This window comes from Pan paniscus, chromosome 23 (genome assembly GCF_029289425.2).
Source record: "Pan paniscus chromosome 23, NHGRI_mPanPan1-v2.0_pri, whole genome shotgun sequence".
Taxonomy (NCBI): domain Eukaryota; kingdom Metazoa; phylum Chordata; class Mammalia; order Primates; family Hominidae; genus Pan; species Pan paniscus.
Genome location: NC_085927.1, coordinates 33,199,591 through 33,213,815, shown reverse-complemented (window position 1 = coordinate 33,213,815; position 14,225 = coordinate 33,199,591). Strand labels below are relative to the sequence as shown.

The window sequence follows — 14,225 nt, the reverse complement described above, 5'->3', positions numbered from 1 at the left end:
TCATTTGTATTTCCCTAATGACTAATGATCCTGAGCAGCTTTTCCTGTGCTACTATCTGTGGCTGTATCTTCTTTAGGGAAATATATGTTCGAGTCTTTTGCCCATTTAAAAAAAAAAACTAAAGATTTTTATTTAGTTAGTTGTTGTAGATTTTTGGGAGGTTTAACATATATTCTAAATTTTAGTTTCTTACATGATAAATGATTTGCAAATATTTCCCCCTTTGTGTAGAACTTTAGATTCACAAACTTCATTAATTTGTATGAAATCCTCAGCAGTTGACCCCAAACGGATAAGACTGAAGCAGTATTTTAGGAATAGTTGAAAGTATGATCACCACAAAACATAGGCGTAATCAAATCCTGCAAGCTACACATAAGGCACAATGATAAGGCAGCAAAGGGCTGTTTGGTGATTAGTTCACCACACTTGTTGCAACTGTTTGCGCTGCAGAGTTAAACCATACCAGCATTCAACCCATGTCTCCTCTCTTGAAGTAAACTGTCCTATGTTGGCTGGCCTGAACAAGCATAGATATTCTCCATCCTCAATTAATTATGCATGCATGACAAAGAAAAGGAGGCCTGGATGAAAAAATATTGTGTGATTATAATTATGCTTTAATTAATTTTAAAGGATATAATTTCAGTATTTCTAATTCTCCCATCAGCAGTTATAACAAAGGATTAGTGAATAAATACAATAGACTGTTTTGCCTAGAATTGAATCCAATCTGTCTGTTAAACTTCGCTTTTGTTCAAGTGCAAAATGCTAAAACACATAATAACTGCAGTGACAGCCACTGTGGATCCACAGAGGTAAAAATGGTCTTGGGACATCAATCCTACAAGCTAATATTGTTTTATAGGGTTTAGAAAATCATTTAGCTGGGTTTCAAACCTCCCAGTGTGAGCGGTGGGACTGTCATCAAATTATAGCATGTGCTTCAGTGCCATTTGTAGACTGACTCATTGCCGTTGCCTTAAGTTGCCATCAGCAAAATGCCAGGGACTCTATTTCTTGCTCCTCGGCTCCTCGTTCTTGCCTGTCTTTCCACGAGGGAAGATTTTCTAGCAGGAGCTCAAGCTGTGCTTTTAATGAAACACATCCACACACACTGTCCTGTTGTCCACATTAAGCAGAGCTCCCTGAATAACTCATGAACAAAAGCATCTATGACTAACTATTGCTCTGTGTCCTCCTAGACTCTGAGGAGTCTCTAGTTCACAAGGACAGAGGAGGTGGAGAGAGGCCGGTCGACGTGAGGGTAAGGTTGCCTTGCTTTCCCTGAAATAGAAATGTTCCTTTCTTGGCATCTTTCTTTTTCAACTGACTTTACATGTGAAAAAATGACAATGTCCAGACAGGTATTAAATGCAGTTTTCTGAGGGGGAGGAAGAAGTGACTCTTAGCAACTGATATGTAATCCAAAATGACATTTAGCTGTGATGGCTTCAGGTTGTAGACCGTGTCCTTGGGGTCCTTGTCCTTGGAAGCAATGTCTTCTCCTTGGATTCAGTATTTTGCACTTGCTAACCTACATGGACCTGAGAGATCCACCATCCAGAAGTTGATGTCTTTTACAGTGTGTATCCTACCCTTGTTTGGGGAGCCTTGAAGTTGACTACACTTTCTGATCAAGTTTTCAATATTCATTGAGAGAAACACAGCCTTGTGCAAACAATCCACAACACGACGTACACCTCATAAAGTCTTGTTTCTGTATTGCAGGTGGTGCGGGTGGCCCCTCTGAGGCTTGGTTTTGGTAAGTATTCTGGAATTACTTGCCAAGAAAACAATCTGGATGCCAAGAAAAGTGTGGCATCTTCGCACGTTTCAATGTGAAGAGCCAACGATCCTGGGATCGTGATAGGAATAAGCATAGGGGAAGTGTTTTTTTAAAAACTTGAATTCCCCAGGGAAAAGTTATGGCCAATTTTTGAGGAAGCAGCTGTGCTCCCTTTTGGGTGGTGCTGAGTTGGGTGCTTGAGGATTGGTGGTGTCTTGTGTGAGGCTGCATCGTGTGGTGTGAATGTGTGTGTTTCTGTACAGGTGAGGCTGTGTGTTTTCTCAGGAGAGATTTCCCATTTATACAGCCCAATCGCCAGTGTCCACTTCTAAAAATAAAATCCACCCGCGCTCTACCCTTTCTGTACAGTGACTCCTCCACCCTCACCAGAGCCATCCCCGGGTCTGCCTTATTATCCCCACTGCTCAGGTGGAGAACCTGAAGGGCCAAGGGAGTGGCCCCAGCTCCTGAGTTCCTGAATGAAAAAGTGAAAACATGAACCCAGGAGTGTGGGCCAGTGCTGACGCTGACATGCACTTAGTCATGGGGTGTTCACCACCACACAGGGAGTCCAGCATTCATGTATAAGCCCTAAAGCACCGAGCCCAAAAGGCCCCAGACACTGCCCATCATCATAAAGTGGCCTCCGTGGTCACACAACCCAGGGCAGTTATAGGCTCATCTCCCCACGGACCGGCATAGTCATCAGTGGGTCAAAAGCACAAAGATCCCCAGGTGTTTGGGTCAGCTCACAGATCCTTTTTTTTTTTTTTAACTTTTAAGTTCAGGGGTACATGTGCAGGATGTGCAGGTTTGCTACATATGTAAATGTGTGTCATGAAGAATTTGTTGTACAGATTTCGTCACCCATATATTAAGCCTAATATCAGCTATTTTCCCCGATCCTCCCCTTCCTCCAAACTTCCACCCTCCAGTAGGCCCCAAGCTCACAAATTCTAAGAGGAGTGGGGGACCACAAAGGCCAGTGTGGCCCACTTCAGTTGTGAGGTTAATTTGCTCAGCAACTGGCCAAAGTCTATAAGGATGGGTGATGTATTTTAGTAGATTTAGTAATACTATCTTCCCAAGCCCTAAAATGCTCAAATCCTGCCAGCCAAAAATGGTGAGGAGGGACAGATAGGAACTCTGTGTGGCACTTGGTTATTAGCCTGGCTTCCATCCCTTAGTGGCAACTCTCTTGTATATGTGGGTTAAAGACCCTCAGCCTCAAGCCAAGCCTCCTCCATGAGGAGCCATCTCACTATTGACTGGCTAGTGCTGGGTATGGCCACCAGCCCAACTGAAACAAAATGTTGCTTTAAAACAAGTGTAAATCTCATACAACAAGCAAATGCAGAAGCAGTGTGGTCTTGCAAGTTGCAAAGAGGACAGTTACAATTTCGCTGGACTTCAACCTGGATAGAAGACATGAGGGAACTCTCACTGAATCACGGCAGAGTTCAAGGCCACTTGTAGACTATTGCATGTTACAGAAGGTGACCCTTAGCTAGTAAGCAAAGGCCTCTGTTTCTCATTTCTTCCCTGTTCATCTTCTTGGTCATCCCTCTTCTGCAAGGGAAAAGAGCCCGAGCAAAAGGCAGTTTCAATATTAATCTGATCAAGGTTTTGTGCAGTTTATTATCATCCAGGTAATCAGGTGCAACTCGGTCTGCCTACCAGTCCCCCACCCCTGCTCTGTGTTTTCATTTAATAAATATTTTGGTCTACTTACTATGTGCTAGATTTTCTGGAGACCGCAAAGTAAATGAGATAGAATATTTATGTTGACAGCTAAGTTAGATTTAACATAACTGACAAAAATTAAAATTTCTGATTTCTTGCAAAAATATTTTGTATGTATGAATGCATACTGAATGTAAAGTGGTTAACAAAAAAAAATCACACTTGCACTCATGGAAGGCTTTTCATGAATTTGTCAATTTCTATTTTTTTATATTTCCCCACTTCACTGGATAATGCATATCTGAACCTGGAAACTGATTCCCACTGCAGAAAGTGTTCTGAGTCATGTCCCTTAGCTTCACTAGTGCAGGTCCACCCGGGAGGATGGCCTAGCATTAGCTGGGCCCATGCTGTGATCAGCCACCTCCAGGCACCCACACCAAGCAAGCTCCCTGGGTGATTCACCACCAGGGCACTGACCTTTACTCTGTGTTCTCCTAGCTCCTTGTGGGTACGCTGTACAAGACATCTCTAAAGAAGACACTGTATATGACATCTGTAATGAGGATGCTGTAGACATCTCTGATGAGGACACTGTAGATATCTCTAATGAGGCTTCTGTACATGACATCTCTAATGAGGCTGCTGTATGTGACATCTCTAATGATGCTGTAAACATCTCTAATGAGGCTGCTGTACGTGACATCTCTAATGACGCTGTAGACATCTGTAATGAGGCTGCTGTACATGACATCTCTAATGAGGACACTATAGAAGACATTTCTTATGAGGACACTGTATACGACATCACTAATGAGGATGCTGTACGATACATCTGTAAAAAAGAAGATGCTACCAAGGTAAGACACTTTCCTTTGTCTTGAACAGAAATGTTGCTTTCCTGGCTTCTTTCCAATCAGATGTAGACATGAACATCTGCCAATGTGGATTATTTATGACATCTGCAATTCCCTTGGTGTGGTGCTATTGATTGGCAACCTCTCATCAACCCATGCCGGGCACACTGGGGCGTGGTAGATGGCAGCATCCACGATCCACTGCAATGTAGAGGTGTTTCCCTCCACAGCAGTTTTCCCCCGTGGATTAAGAGTTATGAAACTGCCAATCTAAATACACTTTAAAGATAAATTCTGTGGGAAAAGGTCTTGTCTTTTCCACAGTGTCCTCTGTGCTAGTTTTGGGGGACTTCGACCTTTGACTCAATCACTATACCCCTTCTAATTTTCTCAAGTTGTTGAGAGAATATCAGATCTGCGTGACGTGCATGGCAACATTTCACCCTCCTAATGTTTTCTTTTCTATAATTGCAGGAGCCATTGACACTGGAGAATGGTACGTACCCTGAAATAACTCACTTCCTGAGGGAAAAACATTGTCTCTAGGGTACAGAAACCTGATTCTGGGCTCCTTTTGGGAAGGAGGATTTGGGGTCTGGTGAGAGCAAATGATTTTGCAAGTATAAAACAATGTCCAGAGAGGCTGTAGGGATGTCTGTGAAGCAGAGGAAACATCAGGGGATCCTGTGTGAAGCACCCGGGCTTCAGCTGGGGTGGGAGGGGTGGATGGGCCTCTCTCTAATGACTTATCCTGATGTTTGTGTTTCTAAAGATTTGATTGTGGAGAGCATGTCTGATGACGAGGATTTTGCAGGTAGGTAACTACTTTCCACGTAAGAGCCAATGGGAGAGAGTTCCCAGGGGCCTTCGGGGTATCCATGCTGCTTGGGAGGTTGAGGGAGGGGGCATGAAATCAAAACGAACAAGGAAATATGTGTCAAATTGGATTTGGTCTTTTCCAGGTTTATTGGCATAATAGTAAGAACTGTCTCTCTGGGCTATGAGAGTGCTGTGTTATTTGAAGGTGATCTTTCCCGGAACACCTGGCCTTTTCTTTTCTGCCTCTGCCAAACATCACAGCCTTTGGGTTGGATTAGTCAGCACCCCTTGGGATTGTGCAGAAGAGGTTTGGGGTTGCATCGAGTGTCACCTGTGGTGAACAGAATCTGAGGGACACAACTCTCTCACAGGCACTTACTTGATCCTGGAGACAAAGTTCTCCTGGTGTGTGCCCAGGGGTGCAGGAGAAATTGACAGTCTGCCTCTGAACTTTCAGGACTTTAAAAAGCACTCATGTTTCCATCCTCACTGTTGACTCCTGGCTTAAAGGGATCTCCCGGGGTGAGTGAGGAGGCGGGATCGGACCCTGGCAATCTGACGGCAGCACCTGTGTTCCTCTGCACTGGGCCGTGGATGACATTACACACCTTGGTGAGAATCAGGAATTGAGGCTAATCACATCTGAAATTGAGATGGGCCTTGAGTCATATAAATAGTTTGGAAAAGATGCATTTTATTACCCTATTGAAAGAAACCATTTATGGCCAGGTGCGGAGACCTATAATCCCAGCACTTTGGGAGGCTGAGACGGGCAGATCACAAGGTCAGGAGATCGAGACCATCCTGGCTAACAGTTAAACCCCTTCTCCATTAAAAAAAAAAAAAAAAAATTAGCCAGGCGTGGTGGCAGGTGCCTGTAGTCCCAGCTACTCGGGAGGGTGAGGCAGGAGAGTGGCATGGGCGGCGGAACTTGCAGTGAGCCGAGATCATGCCACTGCACTCCAGCCTGGGCAACAGAGCGAGACTCCATCTAAAAAAAAAAAAAAAAAAAAAAGAAACCATTTATTTCTCACTCCAGCAGGATAAATGGTTTTCAGTATCCACTTAACTGCTCATTGACTCTTACTGTAGATGAGGAGGTGGCCAGCAGCCCCTGCCCTCCCCCCCATCGTAGGCCCAGGGTAATCAACAATTGACTGGATATAATGGAAGAGTGGTGCATTTGGAGGTATCTGTATTAATGGGACCCACATGATGTGGGTGAAAGCTATTAGGGTGAGAAAAAACCTGGGAGCACAGTGAAATATTTTAATATTAAACAAAACATTGTTGAAATCTCCATTGTACTTTAGTAGTTGAAGTCATTCTTGTGGTCATCACTGCCCTTCCCAAACATAACAAGCTACTTAATATCACATGGACCCGTGCCATGAGGAATGATGATCAGTTTGTAAAATGACAATAAAACAATTGTTTGCCTCTATAAGCCACAATATTTCATCCATATATTTCAATTTCCATGTGTAAGTATAGTTCAAATGTCAGAAATTTATTATTATCTAATAGAATATTCATGGTATATCAATGAGCAATTATCATACTGTTTCTATTAACAATTATTTGTATGATGAAAAAAGCAGACTCCCATTCTTGGATTTTTCTCAGTTTGCACACATTAGCATGACAGGACCATGTCCATATGATATGTGCCAGCAGGAGGCCAGGACCAGAGGCTTTTCTTGTTAGCTAAGATTTCTAAATGTATTACATATTCATGGTTAGAAATAACTCTAAATATCATAAAAGGTTAGCAAGGAAGTTTCCCTTCCACTCTGAACTTCCAAACACCAAGTCAACATTTTTGCTTGCATATCATTTCTACAATCTATGTGCAAATAGAAACATGCGCCTGGAATGCATGCTGATGCGTGATCGTGTTTACACAAAGTTCTCTGCCCCTCTGCACATATCACTGGGCAATGCACCTTAGTTATCATTCCGCATTTTCAAATGTAAATCCACTGTATTGTTTCAGAGCTGTAAAGTACTGCACCCTATGACTATTCCCAAAATTACTTAAGCACTCATTATGGGTATCCATTTGTTCTGTTTCCAGTCTTGCTTTTACAACCAATGCTGTAGTGAATAGCACTATGTTGAGTAGAAGTGGTGAATGTGGGCATCTTTGTCTTGTTCCAGTCCTCAGGGGGAATGCTTTCCACTTTCCCCCATTCAGGATAATGTTGGCTGTGGGTTTGTCACAGATGGCTTTTATTACCTTAAGGTATGTCCCTTCTATGCTGATTTTGCTGAAGGATTTTAATCATAAAGAAATGCTGTATTTTCTCAAATGTTTTTTCTGAATCTATTCAGATTATCATATGAGTTTTTGTTTTTAATTTTATTTATGTGATGTATCACATTTATTGACTTGCATGTGTTAAACCATCCCTGTATCCCTGGTATGAAACCCACTTGATCATGGTGGATTATCTTTTTGATATGCTGTTGGATTCAGTTAGCTTGGATGTAGCATTTCTTATTATTCCATCTGTGGAATGTATTGGTTTAAGTAATGAAAACATGTTCTATCTTCACTGCTTCACAACTTGTGTTTCTTTAACAGCCTTCCCAATAGGGCAGCATAAAAGCAGGAGCCTTGCTAGTCTCCCCTTAACCTGGAATCCCCCCTTCTCCACAGCTCGCTCACTGGACAGGATAGACTGGGCGCCCAGGCCTCAAGGTAAGGACACACTCTGTCACCTAGAGGTCCAGTGTCTGGGAAGGCCAACCTTGGAGGGGCGCTGCCAGCTTTACAGTGACAGAGGTGTTGGGAGGGACTGACCACCAATGCATAAGGCTGTGCTTTGTTGGTGACGTGAAGGATTATTTCTCAAATTTTTGGGGAGGGACAATCTCAAGGCCTCCCCTGGCCCTGGTGCTGGCTCTGCACAAAGGCAATAAGAGAGGGATGCTGGTAAGGGCTGACCTGTTGCTGTGCTGGGGAGGAAGGTGCTGGGCTGAAATTCAGGAGGCTGAGGATGCAGCAGTCCCATAGGAGGTACGTGACCTTCAGGATACATTTTCTTCATTGATGATCAATGGAAATGAGAAATCACTGACTATTTTTTCTATCCTTGGAATCTACTCTCCACTGCTCGTGCTGTTCCTGTCTTTTGGGGAAGATGGAGGATCAATCAGTGTGCGCTGCACTGAGTGGAAGGAAGGAGAGCTGCGACAAAAATTAAGGGAGGATGAGAGACAGGGGGGCCCTTCATCCAGCTGCTTGCAGAGTCCTCCTGAGGAGGAAAGCCCTGTGGCTGCCTGGGGAAGGAGCAGGGAGGGCTGCGTGACTCCCACAATGAAGGGTGTGGTATGTCTGAGGACAGCCAGGCTGGTCTGTTAAGAGTCAGTGGCAGAGTGAGAAGCAGCAAGGCCAGGAGGGTGGCTGGAGGCCAGGCTCTGGATCATTCTTCATGTGATGGAAACAGCCGGAGCCCAGTGGGCTGGGAGGTGCAGGACGCGGTGGCTGATGACGGAACAATGTGGAGAGAAGTGTGATGTGTCAAATCCTTACTTTGTTCTGGGCATTGTGCTAAACGTGGCTCATCCCATTTCGGGGCCGAAAGTTGCAGAGGTTTAGGAAGCTCACCCACGATACTGGAGCCCCCATCGCCTGCCCTAGGGCTGTCCCCTTTCTCACCCAGCCACCACCTGTTTCGGGGCAATACACAGAAGTGGTAACCTCTTATGGATAGGCAAGTAAATTCTGCTGTTTTTGTTATTCACAGAAAAAAACACTGGCTCATGTGGGTTGGGAAGGTGAAATACCAGAAGCATTTCATCTGGTTATTTCTATTAACGTGAATCCTATAGTATTGAAATGCATAGGTTAGCATTTTTGGCCAATTTACTCAGCATTCTGGGTTAAAGGCTTTTATTTAATTAATTAATTTGTTTATTTTTGAGATGGAGTTTCACTCTTGTTGCCCAAGCTGGAGTGCAACAGTACTATCTCGGCTCACTGCAACCTCCACCTCCCAGGTTCAAGCGAGTCTCCTGCCCTCTGCCTCCTAAGTAGCTGTGATTATAGGCTCATGCCACCATACCTGGCTAATTTTTTGTATTTTTGGTAGAAATGAGGGTTCACCGTTTTGGTCAGGCTGGTCTCGAACTCCTGACCTCAGGTGATCCGCCCACCTTGGCCCACCAAAGTGCTGGGATTATGGGCATGAATCACCACGCCTGGCGTAAAGGCTTTTAAAACTCACTTGTATAAGTTGACTTAGTTTTCTTTAACCTTGTAGAAAAATACAAAATGGCAATCTCTTTTATCACACAAATAATGTCTTTTTAATAGTGATTTTTTTCTAATTGATATATTATGTACTTTTCATTCACTAATTATTAATTGCTTACATTTGAAGTGTTTTATGAATTAATATTTGCTTGCATAGATGAAGATGACTAGTCATAGACATTTTTACTAACCAATACTCATTACGCATAGCATGGACTCATGTGATGTCAAGGAGCTATTTTCTTTGGTAAAAGGAAAAAGCCCAAGAATGAATGCAAGAACTGAAACAGTGGAGACACCTAGAATGACTTGTCTAAGATCTAAATCATTTTGTTGTCTTCCCAGTGTACTTATTATCCTGATCATTGTCATCAGCATTGATTTGGTCATTTTAGCACAGATTTCTCAAAATGGGTAACTCCATAACAGTTGGAAGCTTATGAATTCATATAATTTGTAAGAGGACAATTTGGGAGTACCTATTTAAAAATTCTAATAACCTGGTAATTTCATCCATGTCTAGAGTATTTTATGTAAAATATTTCCATAATTAGGAGAAATATGTGCATGGGGATTTTCTATGTAGCAGTGTTTTAATAGAATAGAAAATTGGGACAAACCAAATTTCCATCACAAAGGAAATAGTAATACACTGAATAATAATACAGCAAATATTATGCAGGCTTTAAACATCAAAAAGGAGCTCAACTTCTGACTTCCGATGATGGTGTTGAAGTAGGTCACAGCTGGTTTACATTTGATTTTCATGTGGGAACTCTGGAAGTCTGCCTTAGTGATTTTACATGTAGCTAAATTTAGCTAATGAAAAGCTATTCGAAGTATGGCAAAATGGAACTTTAAAACAGTATCTTGTCAACAACCAAGAGGACCTGTTTCACATAAAGCCCACGCATTCATCTGCCTGTCCATCATTCTGTCTGTCCATCATTCTGTCTGCCCACACGGGCATCATTTGTTAGTGGAACTGAGTGCCCACTGTCGAGCTGACAAGCCCATAACCTCCCTGTTCCTAGTCACACATTAATTCTTCGACAAATCTCTTTTGATAGATTGTGATTAAGCTTAGCTGCTATTTCCAATTGCTTCCCCAAACATACTTCTCACTGTTCTCCCATCACACCCTCCAGCCCATCCATGCAGGTTTCCTTTGCTTTTCTCACCTTACACCAAACTCCCTATTTTTACTCCCACTTTTACCTTCTCTCCAAGACAAAACAAACAAAACTAGCATTTTAAAACTTAGTTGTAATCTTTCTTCCTTCATGAAAATTTCTCCAACAGCTACTCCCATGGCCCTGTGTGTTCCGGATTTTTTTAAATATTGGCTATAAGGTTGAGCAAGTCAGGATATGCTTTTTTGGGGTGCACACTGTTTTGTTTGTATTGATTCTTCCTATTGGAGGCGTGGTCATTGCCTTCTCCTCTGGGGAGTTTATGCCAGTGCTCTTCAATAAGATTGGCAGGCAATTTTTCTTTTTGTACTTAATTTTTTTGTATGGTATTGAGATAATATTCTCATCAGATTAATTGAAAGTAGCCCCCTTCATTAATTTTATGGAAATATTTTAATGGGATTAGAATGACAACTCCACTGTAATTTTGGATTTAGCCAATAATACTATTAGGGCTCTGTGCGTGAGAGAGAAAAAGAGAGAAAGGGAAAGAAAGAGACAAAGACCCGTACTTCTTAACTACTGATTAAATTTACATAGAAGCTACTGAACTATTCAGGATTTTTATTTCTTCATGAGTTCATTTTAGAAAATTATACTTTCTAGGATTTTGTCTATTTTGTACACATTTTAAAATGTCTTGGCATGATATCCTTATTCATATATGTTTACATACATAATGAATACATATGTAGATTTGAATACATATATTTATTCATAATATCCACTGATTGTTTTGTAATCTCTGCTACTTCTGTGGTTATGTCTTCCGATGAATTTCTGATATGAATTTTGATTATTTCCCTTTTTTCTTGATAAATCTCACTAATGATACCATATGGACCCTGCGGGGAGACGGAGAGGACGAAGGGTGTGGCGACAGTTTATTTCTTTGCCTTTTGCACATATCCCATGAGATTCTGGCAAGGCTGAGAGTGCAGGTACCAATGGGGTCCCTGAGGACGGGAGCCGCGGTGCCAGTTCCCGAGGTGCACTGAGATCTCTCGCCCCCGAGGCTGGGGTCCTGTGGTTCGGCCCGAGGGCCTCAACGCCCGCCCTTCCTTGTGCCCGCCCCTCTCCCGGCTGCGCCGCTACTTTGGCTGCTAGTTACCTCGACGGACGCCGGGGCTGCAGGACAGGCGGTACCGGCCGGCCAAGGGGACGCCGGCACTGAGGGACACCGCAGCATGAAGCAGAGGTAAGGACGGAGCTTCGGGACTCCGACTCGCGCCAGCCGCCCCCGGGGAGCCCCATCCTGCTCGCGCCCGAGCTGGGGGTCTCGGGCCCCGGGCTCGCCCCTGCGGGCGACTCTGGAGCGGGTGGCCCCGCGAGCGGACGCGCGCCGAGTCTCCCGCCCGGGCAGCGCCGAGACCCGGAACCGCTGCGGCGCGGTCGCCTCCTTCCAGCGGCGCTTGTAGCCCTGCGCCCGGCGTGGGGAGGGGGGGCGCGAGGAAGCCCCCGCCCCGCGTGCCGGTGTGGTCACTTCCAGCCGGAGGATGCGCGGCCAGGTGCGCCGGCGGGTCGGGAGTGCGGGGCGGCGGGCGCGGGGAGGCCGCCCGCTTCAGGCGGGAGGCGGAGGGAGGAGGCTTAGCCCGGCGCTGGGCGGGGGTGCCTTTTGGGGCGGTGGAGGTCTCTGTCTTTACCTGGGTCCGCAGGCCCGCGGCCGAGGCTCCGCCGGATCCTGCCTCCGCGGCCCGGCCCCCGGGGCCACCCCGTCCTGCTGTCCCGGCCTGGCGGTGGCGTGCGCCAAGGGTGGGCTCCTGCGACCCTGGCAGGTAGGTGGCCGAGAGCACCCTGGCGCGCCTTTACGTTTGTGGGGGCGGTGGGCGCGGCCGGGCGATGGCAGCCGCCTTCGCCTCTGGTCCCCTTACCTAGCTGCCTTCCGAGGGGACCGCGCTCTTGGAGGTCTCCCGGGCACATTGGAAATTCCCAGCTTAGAAACCACCTTGAGGAGCCCTACACGGAGCCGGGCTTGCCTGGCCTAGCAGAAAGCCGGCCGCTGCCGGGAGCCTCCACCTGGCATGGGGCACTGGTGAGCCGCCACCCCACTTGCTCAGTAGGTAGCCGGGAAGAAGGGGTCTGGCAGGCCCCTCAGGCAAAGCCTCTGTGCCGCATCCCGTTAAGGGGCGGGGACCAGCCCCATAGCTTGGCTGATTTTCCTGACTCTGAATGCAGAGAAAGTATGTCCAAGAGTTCAAGCCACATTTGTGTTCTTTTAATGGTGTTTAGTGCGGATGTTCATTGTGATTTATGTGAAACTGGTTGATGCAGAGGAATGAAGGTCAACTGTGGACAGGTGGACAGCTTTTTTTGTTGTTGTTGTTTTTTCGTTTTTTCCCTAAGCTGCTTTTTAGTGGGATGTGCATGGAGAGGATAACATTTGAATATCAGGCCACCAATGTGTATTTGGTCCCATCTGACGCTTTGCTCCATAGACAGTCGTTGTACCCCAGGGATGAGGATGAACTAGGTTTTAAACTGAGAAAGACATTTTCCTACAGTCGCTGCCGCCTGCGGTAAAGCTCCGCCTTCTGGCCTTCTGGTTACCTGGCCGCACACAGGCCAGTTCGTTGTGGTTGCCTTCTCCCGTGAGCACATCGCTAGGGCCTCTCAGGGGATGCCGTTCATTCCATATTTGATTGCCAGATGTAATTCTCAGGTCAGCAATCCGGCCCCAGATTGTTCGAGTCCTGTAGTGAGTTTTTCTTGTGCTCCAGGTTTTAAAAGTTTTAAATCTTTTTTATAGTGTATTAAGTAGCGTGAGTTAATTTCTTCATTATAGGAAAGACATGGTTTGTGTGTTCCTCCTGTAAAGGATGTTTCAGAACTTAGAACTCGTTCCTCAGTCAAGGCTGTTTATTTGTGTTTACATCGCTAACATTTGAAATGTCTTAAACTTGACTACATATTGTGATTCTTCCCCCCACCCTCCCCACCTGAGATGATCCTGTTCTGTGGTGGTTATTCCATGGTGTTACTAGGCGTGGAAGAGGAAATGGGCTTTGGAAGTAATGTGTGTGAAGAACTTAGCACAGTCCTTGGCACATAGCAGATGTTCAGTAAACATAAAAGTAAATTTTTCCTCTCTTCCTTGGGTTTGAGAGACCTGGGGATGACGAAATTGGATGCAGTTTTGGTTGCATGCTCCGTTTTTAAATTAGGGAGATGAGGTCCCCCCCATTCCTCCTCCCACTCAAACTTCCAGCTCTCCAGACATTTCCGTGGTAGATTAAAAATGAAACTCATGTCTTGGACCTAGAAGTAAAAATAAGGAAAAATTGAGCTCTTCTTCCTGGATCATGTGTTGCACTTTAAAGGAAGGATGGCACATGCCCTGGAAGAGTGGTACACCATTCAGTACAGAAGAGCAGAGGGTCAAAGGGGACCCTTTCCTGCATCTGTCGAGTAGTCCTGCAGGTGAGGATTTTGGTTGTCGTTGGTTTCACATGTCCAACTGGAACCAGATGAATTACCTAATTTCTCCTGGCACTGGCCTCTGAGAAGTGGCCCAGGATGGTTGAAGCCTGACCATTGGCAGAGTGCTAGCTTTGCTGGGCCGTGCCTCTGAACTGGGATCTGCTAGGAGCAGCCATTTGCCTCCTCCGGCTTGTAGCACGTTCCA

General features: G+C 45.3%; 1 protein-coding gene across 4 annotated transcripts in view; it reads left to right on the top strand.

Annotated features, from left to right (window-relative positions):
• LOC100991901 (uncharacterized) overlaps positions 1-14,225 on the top strand; it is a 37,592-nt gene that overhangs the window by 11,911 nt on the left and 11,456 nt on the right. Inside the window, exons 5-11 of one of the 4 annotated variants that reach the window (XM_055105457.2) lie at positions 1,207-1,268; positions 1,733-1,766; positions 3,975-4,333; positions 4,805-4,826; positions 5,103-5,144; positions 7,812-7,853; positions 8,296-11,322. In XM_055105457.2, the coding sequence (XP_054961432.2) occupies positions 1,207-1,268; positions 1,733-1,766; positions 3,975-4,333; positions 4,805-4,826; positions 5,103-5,144; positions 7,812-7,853; positions 8,296-8,516 (782 nt within the window). In that variant the 3' untranslated portion in view covers positions 8,517-11,322. Of the gene's footprint in view, positions 1-1,206; positions 1,269-1,732; positions 1,767-3,974; positions 4,334-4,804; positions 4,827-5,102; positions 5,145-5,606; positions 7,101-7,811; positions 7,854-8,295; positions 11,323-14,225 lie in introns of those variants that run through there. The other 3 variants (XM_055105458.3, XM_055105459.2, XM_055105460.2) reach the window with 3 other exon arrangements.